Source organism: Rhinolophus sinicus, chromosome 16, assembly GCF_057876585.1.
Source record: "Rhinolophus sinicus isolate RSI-liver-muscle chromosome 16, RSI-T2T, whole genome shotgun sequence".
Lineage (NCBI taxonomy): Eukaryota > Metazoa > Chordata > Mammalia > Chiroptera > Rhinolophidae > Rhinolophus > Rhinolophus sinicus.
This window is the reverse complement of record NC_142516.1, coordinates 75,258,145-75,278,135: the sequence shown is the minus strand read 5'-3', so window position 1 is coordinate 75,278,135 and position 19,991 is coordinate 75,258,145. Positions and strand designations below refer to the sequence as shown.

General features: G+C 43.2%; 2 protein-coding genes across 2 annotated transcripts in view; one reads left to right on the top strand and one right to left on the bottom strand.

The window, feature by feature from the left end:
• The first annotated feature begins 1,809 nt into the window (after nucleotides 1-1,809).
• Nucleotides 1,810-19,991, top strand: part of LOC148755044 (uncharacterized) — a 35,785-nt gene continuing 17,603 nt past the window's right edge. Inside the window, 4 exon segments of the mRNA XM_088792860.1 lie at nucleotides 1,810-1,961; nucleotides 3,470-3,631; nucleotides 3,995-4,090; nucleotides 17,098-17,224. Of these exon segments, the coding sequence (XP_088648986.1) occupies nucleotides 3,491-3,631; nucleotides 3,995-4,090; nucleotides 17,098-17,224 (364 nt within the window). The 5' untranslated portion in view covers nucleotides 1,810-1,961; nucleotides 3,470-3,490.
• Nucleotides 9,083-13,438, bottom strand: LOC148755045 (endogenous retrovirus group K member 8 Gag polyprotein-like). The gene is made up of 3 exons (XM_088792994.1): nucleotides 13,020-13,438; nucleotides 11,870-11,874; nucleotides 9,083-9,404 (listed from the first exon to the last, which is right to left on the bottom strand). The coding sequence occupies exons 1-3, from the start codon at nucleotides 13,436-13,438 to the stop codon at nucleotides 9,232-9,234; spliced, it is 597 nt and encodes a 198-aa protein (XP_088649120.1). The 3' UTR covers nucleotides 9,083-9,231.

Genomic DNA, 19,991 nt, shown 5'->3' with positions numbered 1-19,991 from the left:
TTTAACTACCTGCTGCTCCTTAAGAAAAAAAAGCTATATCTGTGCTCTTTCCCAAAGACACCCAGACACAGAATAGCTAGCTAGTGGGAATCTAGCATAACACAGGGTTGGGCCTAAGGATATTCCCAATCATAATCTAGATTAGAATTATCAAACTGGCCAGCAGGGCGGGATTAGACCAGACCATATGGTCACCTGTTTTCTCGAGGGCGTAAAAAATGGCATGAAACCAGTTAACCCTTAGAAACTGAGGGAAATTACTCAAGGATTGGATGAAAACCTGGTCTTTTTTCAATCCAATTTAGCTAACGCCCTCTGAAAATATACTAACCTAGATCCATCTAGCCGCGAGGGCTATTCTTGCCTTGCATTTTTTTGGACAATCAGCTCTCTAGATAGATATCCGAAGGAAGCTTCAGAAATTAGAGCTGGGTCCGCAGACTCCGCTCCCAGTCCTCTTAGGTACAGCCTTTCAGATCTTTAATAGGGATGAAGTGGAAAGGGAGCCTAGGGTACGGAGGGACAAGAAAAAAGATCAGTAAAAGGCTAAATTAATGGCTGCTACCCTTGCCAGCGCCCTGCCCTCACAGACTGAACTAGATTTGGGCCCACGAGGAGGGACCCCACCGAAGACAGGCCCAAACACCTCCTACAACTATCATCAGGAATGACACTGAAGTCAGGCTAGGCCTCACCTAGCCAGGAGGGCCCGCTCAGGCCCTTGTCCCCTTTGCAAAAAGGAAGGACACTGGAAGGACTGCCCCCTCTCCCTTTGAGGAAGGAGGCTGTCTCCACTCATAAAATGCCAAAGGGGTGGCTCCTCCAACTAGCTGTCAACGTCTGTCATCAGGAACTATGAGCCAGACAACTGTCACCTCGACTAAGGGGCCCCAGGACTCATCCTGGCCTCGCTGCTCAACATCACAGAGGCTGAGTCCAGGGTAATGCTTGCCATGGATGATAAGAATGTTACGTTCTTGATCCAGGAACCGCATTCTCTGCTCTAATTCATGACCTCAGCCCTACACTTCCGTCCTGCCTCCTCCCAACAGGTAGTGAAGGCAATCCCACCACATGCAGAGAGACCCTACATTTACCTTGTTGCTTTGCGTCCCTTGCTTTTACACATAGCTTTCTAATTATGCCCCACTACCCCATACCCCTTTTAGGACGAGATATTATGCAGAAGCTGCAAGCTCCCCTCCAAATCTCTGCTAACCCTACTCTAATAGCTGCTCAGTTGGTCGGGAACATTCACTATTGGCTTTCTAGCGTGATGTTCACTTATCTGATGAAGTTAAGCCCCTACCAGTCCCCATAATGGCCGCTATATTGGAAACACCCTGAGCCAAATGAGCGATCCAGCTCATTCCCCTTCTCGTTGGTTTGGTGGTTGCAGTGGAGTTACAACTGAAACTGCCTGACTACTGGTTCCAAAGCCGATCATGTGTCATCAGTGGAAATCACTGAAGGTGGAGGATGGCTGGCCACAGTTCTAAGTCAGTTACACGTCCGGATTAATTATATTTACACTTAAGAGTAACCCAGTGCACATTCAAGTTTTCCCAATTATAACCAGTCTTTTGCAGCTGTTGCTTATTTAATCGGGATTGTTTTCGTGGACCACACCTGGTATTGGCGGTAAACTTCAAGTTTAACCCCTAACATTTTCGGTTTCTGATACAAACCCTGCAGAAGAGATGGTTATACCAACATTTTACACCAAATTAAGAAGGGGAAATATTGCTAACGCAGGAAAAGGAGTGGGAGCGGTGTTTTATGGGAAATGTAGTCTTTATGGAACTGGCGGCCGCGCAGGACCCTGGGAACGAGTCTTCCGGCCTCTGTCGGCCTCCGTGCAGCTCTAGTCCCGCCTCCCGGCTTCCGCACGGACCTTGGTCACGCGGAGCGCACCTGGTAGAGCTGGTCTGCCTCGTGGGCATGGTGGTTCGCGTGTAAAGGTAGAGCGCGGGGGTGAAGGGGAATCTGGGCGACCTGGGCCCAGCTTGAAGCGCGTGGGGACTTGTGTCTGTGGAGGAGGGGACGGGAGGTCACGGGAATCCCCCCGGCGGGATCTTCAGTGCAGAGCCCGCGGGTACCTGTTGGGGGGACCCCTGCCTTTCGGTTCCCGTGGCGCAGATGGGACTGAGCCCCGTCAGGAGCACGTCCCTGTGCGGGACGGGGTGCAGGGACCTTGTGCGCGGCCCGGCAGCCGCTGGTCGGGAGAAAATCCGGTTTTAGCGGCAGGAGGGGAAAGTGCGGTTATAATGAGACGGTGAGAGCCAGAAAGCGCAGGCGGTGAGTCTGCGTGAGAGACGAGCTCTGGGGCTAAAACTACCGGTTAAAGTCCAGCTCTGTCACCTGTTGGCAGGGCCGACAGAAGGAACCTGCCTCAGTCCGATTTCTCATTGAAAAATAATTGCGTTTTGAGAGAGAAGTTCTCGCTTATAAAGCAACTAGCCAACTGAGTAAATGGCGACTACGATTATATTCAGAAGGTACTTAGGTCTTTCTCTTCACTGGGTGGCTTTTGTAAACCTCACATCCAATATATGAGGTAGGCATAACCATCTGCATTAGAATAAAAGAAAGCAACCGAGGCCGAGGTTGAGCGTATTGCTCTTCTCACAAGCTCGGGATGATGGAGCTCCGAATTAGGAGCAGATGTGCTTTAAATCTCAGGATATATCTAAATGCCACACCTACCTAAAACCATCATTACACCGTTCACAGCACTTAAGAGAGTGACCTGTGCTTACAGACGTGTGGGTAAAACTGGAAGTGAATGTTAATGGACTCTCAGCACTGTCAGGTGTATTCCGGAATTTCTGGTGTCATCAGAATCCTTAGGTCAGACAGAGGCTCCTAGCTCTTCCTGCACTGGCAGGTAGTCTGTGTTTTAAGTCTGAAATTTTAGGCATTCCAAGAGTGTCAGGTTTGTGGCCCTAATGTGAATTTATTTCCCAGAGCCAGGTCCCATATTTTGGGAAGGACTTACTTTAGAACAAAGCAGCTCCTGTGATGTAGGAATCGGGAGGGCTCCAGGAACGGGAATGTTCCCTGGAAGAGACCAGCCCTGTTCTTACTCTCCTCACCAAAGCTTCAGAGCTGAGGCAAAAGAACACAGGAAGCAGCAGGGCCTAACTTTGCACGGTCATAAGTTCTTGATCCCTTTGGCCAGATTTGGAGATATTGTCATGTGCTGTAGCCACCACACTGGTATAACAGTGGATAATTTGGATCAGCTTTGAGAGAGGGGTGAGCTGGGGTGGCTCAGGGATACGCTGCCCAGGGAAGGTCATTTTGTGGGAGACCTTGTGAGGGTGAGGTCTGGGGTAAGGGGCAACCAGACACACGATGGAAATTCTGTCCCCAGTTTTGCTCGATGATCCCCTGTATTTCACTTTTTACAACACTGTGCCGCTCTCACCTGTGCCCATGCGACATTATTGACTTGTCCTGACCTCAGAGAATCCCAAAACGATGGTTCATGAAGGGTTTCCATGCTGATGTCCTTTTGACTCTTGAAAGCTTTAAAGAAATTGGACCAGAGAGTTTCAGTGACTTATCAAGGGTCAGGCAGTTTATGACAGAACCAGGAGGAAAACAACTGCAGTTCACGTTCTCACAGGTAAGTCAGCAGAAATATCTTACGAAAAGGGCCATTTGAGAAAATATAATCCATTTAAAACTAAACTGAAATATTCTTGCCCTCAAACCCTCTATACTCCTTTTACTGGGCTTTCTGAAGATTTTCTCCTTGGAGATATAAACAGTATTAATTGGAAAAGAGTTAAATGATGCAGCCTGAGTATTTTATGTAAATGTTAGTGAAAGAGCAGTGCCTTATCCTTTATGTACTTTAATGTAACTAAGTTGTTTATGTTAATCATTCAGAAAATCAAGTACATTGTTTTTTAACCAGAGAGAAGTTGAGTCAGTGAAAAGCTGTACCATTTAGTCGACGTGTCCACTTCCCGTCTCATTTGGACAGATGGTGCTACCCCTGCACGGTCCTTCTTTGGCCTCCCAGTCGAACCTCCCCAGTTCTCTACAGTCTCCCCAGAGCAGCAGAATGAACACATCTCAGGTGAGCACTTTGTTCATTTCCTACTTTGCATTGTGATGGATTTATGAGGTTCATAAGTGTCCACATATTCAATGCAAAAGAGAAGTAGAAATAAAGCCAGTCTTGAGAGAAAATACACAGTTTTAGCATTAGCTCTTGATGTTTGCAGTGGCTCTTGGTAGATAACCTTTAATTCGTATATTCCATGTAATTGCCGCTTTGTTTAGATGTTAGTTTAGTCATGAATGTACTTGCAATTATATTAAATACTTTTCCTGTATCCATTAAATAAAGCTATAGCTTATTTCTTTTAACGTATACATATCGTGAGCAGCAAATGAATGTTCCAATATTAATTCATGGTTGATTTCCTGTGTACACCCTACTTGCTGATGAGTTGGCTGGGATATTTCTGCTTGTACTTATAAATGAGTATCTGTATCACAGTTAAGCGAGCGTATCATTTCCTTTTCCCGTGTTTCCATCCAATTTTGGTGATATGTTTATATTAGCCTCATAAAAAGAATGTGTCTCTCATCCTTTTTTTGGTTTCCTTTGTGTAATGTTTTTTTCCCCTGTATTTTATTTCATGCAAATTACATGTTGTTTGCAGGGGATTGATGTGTGAAGATTTTGAGTACCAAATATGTTTATTAAAGATCATAGGTCTCTTCTATGTTTTTCTCTCACCATGTATTTTTTAAAGAGCAGACTGTTCAATCAAGTTTTCAAATTTTTAGTCTTTTCCTTTTGTTATGCTTTTTGGTCATATGTAAAAAAATCTTCCTAAGCCAAGGTCACAATGATTTTCTGTCCTGTTTTTGTAAGTTTTATAATTACAGTTTGTGATCTTTAGCATTAACTTTTATGGTGCAAGGTATAGATCAAGATTGTTTACTTTTGCTTATGCATGTTTGATATTCCAACAATATTTGCTGCAAAGAATATAAATACCTTCTCCACGGAATTTCTTTGACACCTTTGTGGGGAATCATTTGATTTTATATTATTTGTGGTTCTGTTTCTCGAGTCAGTATTCTCTTCTGTTGATGTGTGTCAGTCCTTTTGCTAATACTATACTCCCTTGAATACTGTTCCTTTCATATAAGTCTTGAAATTGGTATTGTGCATTTCCCCAACTTTTGCTTTTTTGTAATTGTATTGGATAGTGTAAAATCCTTTACCTCTTCATGGAAGTTTTAGTGTATACCTTTGTATCTTCAAAATGTGCTCTAATTTTGCGTGTGGTTGCAGTGACGCTATACATCAGTTTTAGACCTCCCTTTTATGTTCCAAAGTCATGCATCCAACAGCGCAGTGTATAGTTCCATCTCTACGTTGATAGATCTCTTAAGTATAAATGAAGAACATCTTCCTCACTGCGACCCTCTGCCCATCCCCTTCCTTTAGTTCTTTTACCTCAGCTCATGGGTGATTTAGAGAAACCCAGTAGTCTTCCGTTCTGTGTGTCTCCTTGCTACTCACACAGGATATGTTACTTCTGATGCTTCTGGTCACCAAGTGTGTGGGTTTTGTCCCCCCCGCAAGTAAGTGTCTGGAACACTGGCCAGACGTCTTACAGTTTAATTCATCTGATACCATCTGCCTAGAGATAGCTTGAGATCCCACAGTAAAGGGCTCAGTTCTACAGCACTGCTCCCACCCCACTGCAGGTACCAACTGCATTTCCCAGTTGTCATCTGTGCTTCTGACCTTGGGCTATACATCTGAGGTTCCCAGGACCCCCTCCTGGGGTTTGATTAATTTGCTAGAGCAGCTCACAGAACTGAGGGAAAGGCAATTATCGGTATATTAATGGACATGGTATAGGATACAGGTGAACAACCAGATGAAGAGATACATAGGGTGAGTGTCCTGAGCACAGCAGCTTTTGTCCCCATGGAGTTGGGGTGCATCCCTCTCCTTACACATTACTGTTATGTTCAGCAACCCAACCTAGAGGCTCTCTAAATATGTACTTTTGGGGTTTTTATGGACTAGTCATCATATAGGCATAATTCATTTCTTTTTTTAAAGATTTTTTTTTTTTTTTTATTGTTGAAAGGGAACAGAACTTTGTTTGGGAACAGTGTGTATTTCCAGGACTTTTTTCCAAGTCAAGTTGTCCTTTCAATCTTAGTTGTGGAGGGTGCAGCTCAGCTCCAGGTCCAGTGGCCGTTGCTAGTTGCAGGGGGCACAGCCCACCATCCCTTGCGGGAGTCGAAACCGGCAACCTTGTGGTTGAGAGGACGCGCTCTAACCAGCTGAACCATCTGGGAGCTCAGCAGCATCTCAGCTCAAGGTGCCGTGTTCAATTTTAGTTGCAGGGGTTGCTGCCCACCATCCCTTGTGGGAGTTGAGGAATCGAACTGGCAACCTTGTGGTTGACAGCCCACGCTCCAACCAACTGAGCCATCGGGAGGCAGCTCAGCTCAGCTCAAGGTGCCATGTTCAATCTTAGTTGCAGGGGTTGCTGCCCACCATCCCTTGTGGGAGTCGAGGAATCGAACTGGCAACCTTGTGGTTGACAGCCCACGCTCCAACCAACTGAGCCATCGGGAGGCAGCTCAGCTCAGCTCAAGGTGCCATGTTCAATCTTAGTTGCAGGGGTTGCTGCCCACCATCCCTTGTGGGAGTTGAGGAATCGAACCAGCAACCTTGTGGTTGAGAGCCCACTGGCCCATGTGGGAATCTAACCGGCAGCCTTCGGAGTTAGGAGCATGGAGCTCTAACCTCCTGAGCCATCGGGCCGGCCTAGTGATCAGTTCTTAACTTTATTTTGAGCCTCTCTCTTCTCTGTACGGAAGTGGAGGCAGGGCTGAACATTCCACGCTTCCGATTATGGCCTGGTCTCTCTGGTGACCGACCAGTGCCGATTCTGGAGCCCACCTACAGTCACCTCATTAAAACAAATGATGCTCCAGGTGCTCCTATCAGTTAGGCACTTACAAGGGTTTTAGGAGTGTGACGGGCCAGCCGCCATGAGTCGATCAGTACCTGAATGGGGGAGTGGGAATGAAATAAAAGACACACACAAATGCTAATGCGGCTGGTCTTCAGTCATGCTGAAGCCCTGAGTTTATTATCTCTAACCAATATATACAGTTTGAGTACGTGCAGTTAAACGAAGAAGATATGCATTATCTCAGCGAAAGTAAATCTTTCCAGCCTCAACTTTAGTTTGACATAGAAGATACAAGGTCACTGAAACTCACAAAAGTAAATATCTCAAGGAGACAGAACCTACCAATTGTCCAGAAAGCCCTTAGTCTTCTGTGTCCGGGAACTGGCCGTTTCCACCACATTCCTCAGCAGCCGTTAGGCGCCTCTCAGATAAGGCAGAGGCAATGTTATGGGGGCAGAAACCGAGCCAGTCTGCAAGGTTCAGGGTTGCAAGAAACCATGACTCCCCACATCTCCCCCTTTTTTATTTTATAATAGCAAAGTCCATCCAGCCAGGATGGCGAGGTGACGGTGCCTGACTTAGGTGTCTCAGGACGCCAGCCTCAATTTACCCGTCTTTGGTACTCATATTTTATTATATAAGCCCTGTCTTAGGTGTTGAAGCGGCTCCCAAGTACTTACCCGTCTTTGGCTATCCCGCCCCTCTAAATGCATGGGGGAGAAAGACTTAAGGCTTTGCCTTAAGCTCAAGCTGATGGATGTCAGCTCGTAAGTCTAACATCCTGCTGATGAAACATCTGATGAGGATGGGGAGTAGGCACAGAACCAAGCAGACACAGATGCCCAATGTAAGAAATATTATAACAGAATGGGTAATATAAGGCATAGAGGGCAAAACACTCCTAAGAACATCAACAAACTCAGAGGCAGCCTGAGCTGCATCAAATTTTAAGGGTTCAGCTTCTCTCATACTTTGAACTTTATCATGAAGCTGAAGCATATCTAAAGACAAATTAGCATTATGCCAAATTCCTTGAAGATGTAAACGAACCCGATTCCAATCATATTGACTATTATTATACTTTTTAGAAGTGACACATATCCAATGATATTCTGCATGACACTCTAAATGAGATTTAACTTTCATACCCTGAATCACATTTCCCATATACTGAACTGTATCATAAAGGGCATTCACTTTTTGCTCTAATTTCTCACCAATAGCTTCTTGGGTCCATAAAGCTAAAGTAACATTTTTTGAAAGAGTATTAACATAATGAGCATTTTGAATAGTCTGAGAAAGAGCCACAGCTGCTGTAGCAGCAGTTGCAATAATAGTAACCAAAGCCATAATTCCTGTAATTAGAAGTCCAATAAACCGCTTTTGCCTACTCAAAGCATACTCAATTTCTTTGAAAATCTGCAAACTTCTTTCAGCATACCAAGGTCCAGAAATATTAACAGGAAGCATAACAAAAGATGGTTGTTTAAGTATCATAACATGAGTTCCTGATGGTACCCAAGAAATACAATTTGCTAAAGAACAATTGCTACAAGATACATTAAATTGATTTCCTACAAAGTGTACATTAACATTTCCAATCAACAGCGCATAAGGAGAAGGAACACAAGCAGATACATTAACAGTCTCAGTAACAATAGTCCAATCCCTAGTTCCGTCTTCCAAAATCCTCATGGGCAGAGAGAGCCTGGTTTCAACCTTATCCATTGCTCCCATAAGCCTCCATAGTGAATTTTGCTGATACTGCGTATCAGAAGTCCAAAGTCCAGAAGTCAGTTCTCTGGTCCATCCTGACCGGTTACTTCTTGACCAGTCAATGATATATCTGTTTGTCCCGGGGATGTCATAACGAACAGGATCATTGCCAGGACAGTCTCTCCATGGGACAGTCTCAATATTCAATTTCAATCTTTTATTGCAAGATGGACGCGATGGAGGGATGGGCAGATTTATCTTGCGTCCTCCAGACCAATCGCCTAGCATGTTAAGACGAATAGTCCATCCAACTAAAGAGTCATTAATGTGCATAGTGACAGGAGAACTGCGCAAGCACCCAGATGTAGACCTATTTTTTGCAATACAAATAGGCAAACCTATTCCTATACCATTATAAGTGAACTTCTTTTCCAAATGCTGTTTCATGTGTCCATCAGAGGGCAGTCCTAAGGCATGGGTGTCATTAACATAGACTGGAATCTCAGGACCGTCCCACACTGCGGGGTGGAGGATTGGTGGATCAGGTACATAGGCCCAATACGTCTGGTCGTCTTCTGCATTGCTGAGGACTATCAGCCTCATCAGTAGGTAGAGGGTCCACATGTCGCACCAATCGTTCTGGCAGCCACCGAGGGCCTTCTGCATCCTGTGGAAAAATACATACATGTCCTCGTCCCCATATGAGGACTGGATCTGGGCCTTGCCAAGAGCCCGTAAGTGGATCTTTCCATTTGACTAAAGCCTGAGGGGCAGTAGAAGGATGCCAAAAGCGTTCCGCAGCACTTTTACCATGGGCATCCAAGGTCAAGAAATTTTGAATAAAGAGAGAATGAGACAGATAATTATGAGGCGTCAGGGGATATAACTCCCCCTTTTTTATTTTATGCAAATTAACTTTCAATGTACCATGAGTGCGCTCAACAATCCCTTGTCCTTGGGGATTGTAAGGAATGCCAGTAACATGATTGATCGAAAATTGCTGGCAAAATAGAAAAAATTTTTTGCTGGTATAACCTGAGCCATTATCTGTTTTAAGTTTTTTAGGGGTTCCAATCATGGCAAATGCAGCAAGACAATGTCTGATAACATGGGACGTGGCTTCTCCATTCTGAGCCGTGGCCACAACGAATCCGGAGAAGGTATCAATAGAGACATGAACATATTTTAACTTTCCAAATTCAGGTATATGAGTCACATCCATTTGCCATAAGTCATTAGGACGCAGGCCTCGAGGGTTGACTCCATAATGAGGCACAGGTTGGAGATGTGAACAATCCGGATACTGTTTTACTATCTGACGTGCTGCTTCTCTGGTTATTTTATACTGCAGTCTCAAGCTCTGGCTATTTTGATGATGGAGGCTATGAGCCTTTTGTGCCTTTTCTATTTGAGTCAAGGCAATGAGCTGAGTAGCAGAGTCTGCAATTTGATTTCCTGAGGCTAAAGGACCTGGAAGATTAGAATGAGCTCTAATATGGCCAATGTAAAATTTCTTACAGCGTAGCTGAATGGCCTGTTGTATCTGAAGAAACAGGTCCTGAATAACAGGATTACTGGTGCTAATAAAAGGTACCGTTTCTAAATTCCTGATGGCACGAACCACATAATGGCTGTCAGAGAATAAATTAAAAGACTGAGAAGCAAAGTCAAGCAATACCATATGAACTGCTCGAAGCTCAACTATCTGAGCTGAGGCAGGAGGTGTCTGTACTCTTTTGATGACTTTTTCATTGAGCGCATAAACAGCTACACCATTGCTAGATCCATCAGTAAAAATATTAGGTACAGCAGGAAGAGGAGTATGTGACACTATTGAAGGAAAAATTGGATCATGATGTTGAAAAAATTGAAGCAATTTATGCTTGGGATAATGATTATCCAAAGTTCCCACAAAATGAGCCAATGCAATAGGAAAACTGTTTGTAAACTGCATCAGGCCTTGAATTTGTGTTTTTGTAAAAGGGATAACAATAGAATCTGGCTCTTTTCCATAATATTTTCGAGCTTCTAGGCGGCTCTCCTGAATTAAACTGGCCACAAATTCATAATAAGGAGTAAGATTCTTTTGAGCAGCCACATGGAGGTGTATCCATCTAAGTGGTCCTTCTTGCCATAACACCGCTGTGGGTGTATGCTTGGTGTCCAGAACATACACATATAGAGGTTTAGAATAATCTAAAAAGGAAACATGCTGTTGCTGAATGGCTTTCTCAACCTTAGAAAGAGCCTTCCTTGCAGGCTCAGTAAGAGACCTGGAGGAGGTCGGATCAGAATCTCCTTTTAAAATTTCAAACAGTGGTTTAAGATCTCCAGTAGTTAATCCCAAAGAAGGGCGTAGCCAATTAATATCTCCCAACAGTTTCTGAAAATCATTGAGAGATTTAAGATGATCTTTCCTAAGCTCTATTTTTTGTGGAGTGAAATACTGAGCAAATAACTGCCATCCCAAGTAAGAATAAGGCTCACTTCTTTGCACTTTTTCAGGTGCAATAATAAGACCTGAGGCTAGAAGGTTCTTTTTCATATCTGCAAAGCAAGCTAACAACATTCCTTCTTTTTTACAAGCCAATAAGATGTCATCCATATAATGAATGATATACACAGAAGGAAACTGTTTTCTGGTGTTAGCAATTGCTTTACTAACAAACTTCTGACACAAGGTAGGGCTATTGGCCATACCTTGGGGAAGGACTCTCCATTGATATCTTCTTACAGGTTCCTGGAAGTTTGGACTAGGAATGCTAAAGGCAAATCTTTTACAATCTTGGGGATGGAGTGGTATATTATAAAAGCAGTCTTTCAAATCTAGCACTATTTTATAAGTATCCTTTGGAATAGCAGAAGGATGAGGTAACCCTGGCTGGAGAGCACCCATAACTTCCATAGTTTCATTTACTTTTCTCAAATCTTGCAATAATCTCCATTTCCCTGATTTTTTCTTAATTACAAAAATGGGTGAATTCCAGGGCGACGTAGATTCAATTACATGGCCTTTATCAAGCTGCTCCTGTACTAGCGCTTGAGCGGCTAATATTTTTTCTTGAGTAAGGGGCCATTGATCTATCCAAACAGGCATATCAGATTTCCAAGTTATTGCTTCTGCAGTTTTTTGGTGGAGTACACGTAAATCTATGACCCCTGGGGAAAATATCCCAGACCTGTTCTTTGTAAATTAGGGTTAGGCGAAATAGGTTCCTGACGTCCCTGTCCCTTAATGCCTAAGCCTTGTCCTGGGAGAAGCCCTTGATCAAACATTTGCTGGGTTACTTGAGTGCTTGGGCTATAAAGATAGACTCCCATATTACTCATAATATCTCGTCCCCACAAATTAACAGGCAGGCCGGGAATAATATATGGCTGGAAAGTCCCTTGATGTCCGTCCTCATCCTGCCATGACAACAAATTACTGCTTTGCTTAGGGGAATTAGATTGTCCTATGCCCTGCAAATCTGTAATAGTGCTTTGCATCGGCCAGTTAGATGGCCAGTGTTGTGCAGATATACAGGAGACATCAGCGCCAGTATCCAAAAGTCCCTGAAAACTTTTTCCACTAATTTTAAGCTGCAAAACAGGTCGATCTCTTTTTATTTCCTGAACCCAATAAACATCAGAGGAACCGAATCCTCGGTCTCCACGTTCCTGATTTTGCCTATTTTTTCCTATTTTTACACGAGGCAAAATAATTAGCTGAGCTATGCGAGTTCCAGCAGGTATGGTCGAAACATTCAAGGGTGAATGAGTCATGATTTTAATTTCTCCGGTAAAATCCTCATCAATAACTCCCGGGGAAACCTGAATCCCTTTTATAGTGGTACTGCTTCTTCCTAATAATAAACCTACAGTTTCTGGTGGTAGTGGCCCAAAGATTCCTGTGGGCAATGCTTGCATTCCCATCTCGGGAGTTAGTACAATGTCGGTGGTGGAACACAGGTCCAATCCTGCGCTACCTGAGGTGGCCTGAAATAAATTTGTAATGTATTTCCTCTCAGAGGTTTGTTCCCTTTCTGTCCCTGCATCTGTTCTGGGAGTTGAAGTGCCCCATAACATTGTTGATTCGGGGCCTGGGGCTGGCCCCTCACCCAGTTTCCCTGAATCGGCTTTCCGTTTTTGTTTGTTTTGGATTTGCATTCATTGGCCCAATGTTTTCCTCTCCTGCATTTAGGACACACATCTGGAGGCTTTCTCACAGGAACAGCCGAGTTCTCAGATTCCCCTTTATGGGGGCATTGAGCAGCTCGATGTCCCTTTTTGCCACAAGTAAAACAAGCTCCAGAGCGACTTCCTGCATTAAATCTTGCTTGTTGATACAGTATTTCTTTCATAGGCTTTCCCTGAATAGCAGCCGCTATGGCTATGCCCTGTGTAAAAGAGGAACCTACATCAGAGCACAAGCGAATATAATCGGATAAGGTTCCCTTTTTTCTGAATGGTCTAATAGCAGCTTGACATGCAGAATTAGCATTCTCATAGGCAAGCTGTGTTATAAAGGACTGAGTGGCCATTGATGGCCCAAAAATCCGCCCTGCAGCTGTATTGAGGCGAGATACAAAATCTTGAAAGGGCTCATCGGGTCCTTGCCTTATCTGAGAAACATGTTCCTCTTTGCGGGAAGTATCTGGCAGCATACGCCAGGCATCTTTTGCTGCAGCAGTGGTCTGAACATAAGCTCCTGCCACAAAGTCCATCTGATTCCTTAATTCATCATATATGCCTTCTCCTGCTAACATGTCAAAAGTGATGGGAATTTGTCTTAAGGCATTCTGATTAGCTTTCTCCTTGCAATTTTCATAAAACTCGGATTTCCACAAAAGATAATCGCCCCCGGAAAGGCAAGCATGAGCAATATGCTTCCAATCCTCTGGAGGAGTAGCTTCATTAGACAAAGCATCCAGAATTGCCATGGTGAAAGGGGCAATAGGGCCGTACTGTACACAAGCCTCTTTTAACTCTTTTAATTGTTTCCATTGAAATGGCCTCCATTCTCTAAACCTATTCCCTTCCTGGTCAAGCCTGTCAAAAAGAGGATATACTCCAAATTGTTCTGTGGATTCCCCCTGCTTGTGAGCTTCCTCACAAGCCATTTGAAGAGGGGAACGCACATTAGAGTCCGATCCTGGCTTAACATAATCCGGCGGAGGCTTAGTAGGCATGTCCCAAACTGGGGGCTGCAACGGAGGACCCCACATACAGAGCTCCTCAGGAGGTGGTGCAAAGGGAATAACTATGGAGGGATCTTTGCCCCGAGGATTCCATTGCTCTCTAAAAGGAATCTGGGGACCCCGAGGACAATTTCCTTCGTCCACAGCAACTTTAAGTTCAATCAACTGTCCCTGAATCATCTTTATCTGATCTGCAAGAGAAAGTGTAGTGCCTGCAGGTTGTCTGCCTTCTTGAGCCATAGCCACCAAAGGAGGGTATTTGTCCCTATTATATTTGGCTGCTTCATCCTCTGAGTCTTCCTGATCCTGAGGGTCTAAATCTTCCCAGTCCTCGACCGGAGGTTCCTGATAAATAGGCTCTGTATCTTTAAAAAGTTTTTCTGTGGGTTTGGCTTCCTCCCCCTTTTCTCTCTCTGCCAGAGAAGCGGCAGATGAAAGAATTTCTTCGTTGCCAGCTTGTTTCACGTTCTCTAGTTTACAGCTCTTACGCCTGAGATCTAAACAATCTCTAATCAAGGTCCACAACCCGAATGTTTCTACAGGGATCTGCTGAGGTCCGTGGGCAGCATAATAATCTTGTAACTGCTCTCCCACTTTCTCCCAAGTTTCCAGACTGACAGTGCCTTCTTCTGGAAACCATGGACAAACTTCTTTTACAAATTCTAAAAACTTATCTAACTGTTCTCTGCTCACCCGACTGCCACAGGCGGCAAGCAATTTCTTAAGTCCTCTAACATACAGGTCTTTGCTGCTAGCGTGACCCATCCTTCACCCTAACTCGGCCCTTCAATCAACAAGGAAAACACTCTGATGCCCGTCTGGCTGTGCCCCTCGCGGAGCTAAATCTGTCATGGCTAAGGCGCTTTGGTATAAGCCCCCGAACAGGTGGACAGAAGTCCAGTCGCCGTTATGCCGTATGACAGAACCGGAACCGCAGATTAGGGCCCAAGCAAGCTCCGTGACAAGAAGTCGTAGAACTATCACTCACTCACACATTCATTCGACCGAGGGGTATTGTGCCTTACTCACCACGCATCCACTGAAATTAGCTCTTATACGAGCTGGGCCCTTGCCACGCGGTGTTCCTCACTGTTATCCACCGTATTCAGGTCCCTGTTCGGGCGCCAAGTGTGACGGGCCAGCCGCCACGAGTCGATCAGTACCTGAATGGGGGAGTGGGAATGAAATAAAAGACACACACAAATGCTAATGCGGCTGGTCTTCAGTCATGCTGAAGCCCTGAGTTTATTATCTCTAACCAATATATACAGTTTGAGTACGTGCTGTTAAACGAAGAAGATATGCATTATCTCAGCGAAAGTAAATCTTTCCAGCCTCAACTTTACTTTGACATAGAAGATACAAGGTCACTGAAACTCACAAAAGTAAATATCTCAAGGAGACAGAACCTACCAATTGTCCAGAAAGCCCTTAGTCTTCTGTGTCCGGGAACTGGCCGTTTCCACCACATTCCTCAGCAGCCGTTAGGCGCCTCTCAGATGAGGCAGAGGCAATGTTATGGGGGCAGAAACCGAGCCAGTCTGCAAGGTTCAGGGTTGCAAGAAACCATGGCTCCCCACATAGGAGCTCTGTGGCTGGAACCAGGGGCAGAGACCCATGTATGCAGATGCTCATCTGCTTATTACGGGGTTACTTCCTGATAAACCCACTGTAAGTTGAAAATACCGTAATTCAGAAATGGAAAAACCAAAAACACTTCATCCATTTCTCTACCCTTCATCGTTCACCTCTGGCAATCACCAATCTGTTGTCGGTGTGAACTGTGGTGTTTTTTTTGTGTCTTTGTAGTTTCCACTGATACTAGGTCCGACAGTTAAGTTAACGAACTCATTCTAGAAAAAGTACTTCATTGCTGAATACAGTAGTATCTCAGTTTTCGAACGTCACCGTTGACGAACATTTAGGTTTATGAATGCCGTAAATTTTATGAATCTGTGGTATCAATAGATAGTAAAATTCATGCTAAATTTCTGTTTTAGGGGTTGATTTTAAAAGTCTGGAATGGATTAATCCACTTTTTATTACTTTCTGTGGGAAACCCAGGCCGCGGTTTTCGAACGTTTCAGAACTTGAAAGGTCTTCTGGAACGAATTATGTTCGAAAACCCAGGTACCACTGTATCACTACCTTTGAAGTACTCCCCTTCGGAGGCTATTCACCTATGCCAGCGCCTAGTCTACCCATCAAAGCAATTTTGGAAATCTTTTTTTGGAATGGCCATCAGAGCTGTTTTCATACTACACTTGATGTCCTGAATGTCAACAAAATGTCTTCCTTTCACTATTTCCTTTATCTTAGGGTAAAGAAAGAAGTCCTCGGGGGCCCGACCAGATGAGTAGGGAGGGATTTCCAATACAATTATTTATTTACTGGCTAAAAACTCCCTCACCAGCAGTGCCCTGTGATCTGGTATATTGTTGTGATGGAGGAGCCATGAATTGTTGGAAGAAAGGTCAGATGATGGAACTGTTTTCACGAAGCCTTTTCAGCACTTCCAAATAGTCAACTTGGTTAATTGTTTGTCCAGGTGGTACAAATTCATGAGGCACAATCTCACTGAATTCAAAGAAGGGTAGCAACATTGTTGCAACAATTCACGAAATAATTGTCCATCCTTCTTTTCGAAAGATCATCTGGTATTTGTCTTTCTTATTTCACTTTGCGTAATGCCCTCGAGGTCCTTAAATTGGTCTCCTCTATTTTCCTAAATGAAACTTTCTCCGCTCTTGCACAGCACTGTGTCTGATGGCCAAGTCTCATGATGCGTACGACCTCCAGGGCTTACCCGTATCTCTTCGTGTCTCTTCGTTGGTTCCGTTACCCTAGCGAGAACTCCAAGAGGGTGTGTGTACCCTAGAGAGTGCTCAGGACAGTTCACTAGGGCACAGGAAAAGATGACAGGAAGCCTAGTTATAAAACTATCTAAAAGACAAGTCACTAAACTTTATGATTCGTATATTAACTGACAGTCTGTGGTATATAATTTAGAAATAAATACAAATATATCCAGGCATGAGATTAATATTTGTTCCAATTATGTGAGTACCCTCACAGTGTAAGACAATGATAGGCCATCATAGGCGTCCTTTATAAAATTTTCTTTTAAATTCTTAACAATAATTCTGATAGAAATTAGTTTGCAAAGGTATTTGCCATGTCACTGGTTTCTGAACCCTTGTGATTGAGTAAGAAATATACTGTTACAGGCCTCAGTGTCCTTCAAGGACGTGACTGTGGAGTTCACCCAGAAGGAGTGGCAGTACTTGGGCCCTGCTCAGCGGGCCCTCTACAGAGATGTGATGCTGGAGATCTACAGCCACCTCGTCTCCGTGGGTGAGCAGACCTGACCACCTGACTCCCTCTGAATGCAATTCCATTTTCCTTCTCTCCTTCATATTGAAATTACTTTTATTGGGGGGTAATTAACAGAAATTAAATGTCACTAATGTTTAGTGTATAATTTGCTGAGTTTGGAAATGTTTATAGGTGATTACTACCGCCAAAATAATGATATAAAATACTTTTGTCACCCCAAAAACTTTCCTTGTAGCTCTTTGCAGTTATATTTCTCTCCCTTTCCCTTTCCCTGTCAAGCACTGGTGTATTTTAGTCCCAATACTTTTGCCTTTTTAGAATTTTATGTACATCGTACATTATATACATATTTTTCTTGCTCCTTTTACTTGCCTCTTTCTTATGTTTTATTAAATTATTGACGTGACATTGGTTAATAAAGTGATATAGGTTTCAAGTGTACCGGTCTATGATGCATAATTTGTATATTGGTTTGTGTGTTCACCACCCAAAGTCAAATCTGCTTCTATCAGCAGATATTTGACTCTTCATTTACACATTTTCTTCTAGCCTTTCCCTCTGGTAAACACCATACTGTGATCTGTCAATGAGTTTTTGTTTGTTTGTCTTTGTTTTTTGTTTTCAGTTTCATATCCCACATATGAATGAAATCATATGGTTCTAGACTTTTTCCGTCTCACTTGCACTTTGCTTAGCATGACAATCTGAAGAGACATTCATGTTGTTGCAAATGACAGTATTGCATCTTTTGTCATGGCCAAGTAATCTGTTGTATGTACGTACTACATCTTCTTTATCCAATCATCTATTGAAGGATGGTCTGTTTGTTTCAACGTCTTGACCACTGTGAATAATGCTGCAGTAAACATAAGGGTACATAAATCTTTATGGATAAATGTTTTCAGATTTTTTTGGGTAGACAGTGAGAAGAGAGATTGGTGGGTCACATGGTAATTGTATTCTTAAATTTTTGAGCGACCTCCATACTGTTTTCCATAGTGGCTGTTCCAATTTGCATTTCCACCAGCAGTGTATGAGTGTTCCTTTTTGCCCCACAGTCTCTCCAACACTTTTGATGACTTGTCTTGTTGATAATACCTATTCACACTGGTGTGAGATGGTATCGCACTACGGTTTTGATTTGTATTTCCCTGTAGCTAGTAAAGTTGAGCATCTTTTCCATCTCTCTGGTGGCCGTTTATATGTCTTCTTGGGATGAATGTCTGTTTCGGGCCTCTGCCCATTTTTTTTTGGAGGGCGCAGTTCACAGTGGACCCATACGGGGATCGAACCAGCAACCTGGGTGTTACTAGCACTGTGCCTTAACCAATTGAGCTAACTGGCCACCCCATAATTGGATTGTTTAATTTTTGTCGTTGTTGAGTTACGTGTGTTCCTTATATATTTTGTATTTGGCCCCTGTATGGTAGGCGTTGCAAATATCTTGTCTGATTCGGTTGGTTTCCTCTTTGTTTTATTGAGGGTTTTTTTGCTGTGGAAAAGCTTTTGAGTTTGATAATAGTCCCGTTCATTTATTTTTGTTTTTACTTCCCTTGCCTTTGAGATCAAACTCATAAAATCCTCTGTGAGACCAAGTTCCATGAGTTTAATACCAATGGTTTTTTCCATGTATTTTATTTTTTCATGTCTTGCATTTAGGTCTTTGATCCAGTTTTAGTGAGTTTTGGTGTACGGTGACAGATATTATAGCAATCTACTTTCCTTCTTTTGCATGTGGCTTTCCAATTTTCCCAGCGCCATTTACTGAAGAGGCTTTCTTTGCTTAATGGTATGTTTTTGGCTCCTTTATTGAAAATTGTTTGCCCGTATATATGTGGGTTTATTTATAGGCTCTCATTTCTGTTCCATTGTTCTGTGTGTCTGTTTTTCTGCCAATACCATGTGGTTTTGATTATTGTCTCTTTGTAGTATAATTTTAAGTCAGAAGGTATGACCTTCCAGCATTGTTCTTTTTTTCATGATTGCTTGGCTAATCAGGATCTTTTGTGGTTCCATACAAATCTGATGATTTTTTCATTCTATTTCTTTGAAAAAATGCCATTGGGGTTTTGATGGAGATTGCATGAAGTCATCATATTGCTTTGGGTAATGTGGGCATTTAACTGTTGATCTTCCAATCCATGGAAGAATTTCTCTCCAATTCTTTGTTTCACGTAGCGTTTGAGATTCAGGCATGCTTTTGTGTATGTCACCATTCTTTTTATTTCTAGGTAGCATTTCTTTGCATGTGTACACCACCATTTGTCATCCTTATACCAGTTGATAGACATGTAGGGTTTTCCTTATTTGTGTTGTTAGGAATAGAGCTGCAGTATGCATTTAAGTACAAGTTTTGTTCAGACATTTGTTTTCATTTGTCTTGTGTAAATATTCCGAAGTGTGGTATTATTGTTCTTATGGTCACTTTATGGGAACCTGCCCAGTGTTTCCAAAGTGGCTGTGCTGGTTTGCCTGCCCATTAGCAGTGTCTGATAGTTATGGTTGCTCTACATTCTCACCAACATTGGAGATGGGTTGGAGGTCATTATGGTTTTTTGTTTTTGTTTTTAATAAACAACAAATGATCGTTTCTCACAATAGTGGAGGGTGGAAGTCCAGGATCATGGGGTAGACTCCATGTCTGGTGGAGACCCACTTCTGGGTTGCAGGCTGCCAGCATCTCACTGTGTGCTCACATGGTTTCCATTACTTAGTTTTTGTTTTGTTTCTTTTACAATCATAAATGAAATATTTAAAATAAGATGAAGAGAGCAGTTAAAATTGT

Excerpts from the sequence above, each read along its gene's own strand:
- LOC148755045 (XM_088792994.1), bottom strand. The coding sequence starts at position 13,438 with ATGTTAGCAGGAGAAGGCATATATGATGAATTAAGGAATCAGATGGAC.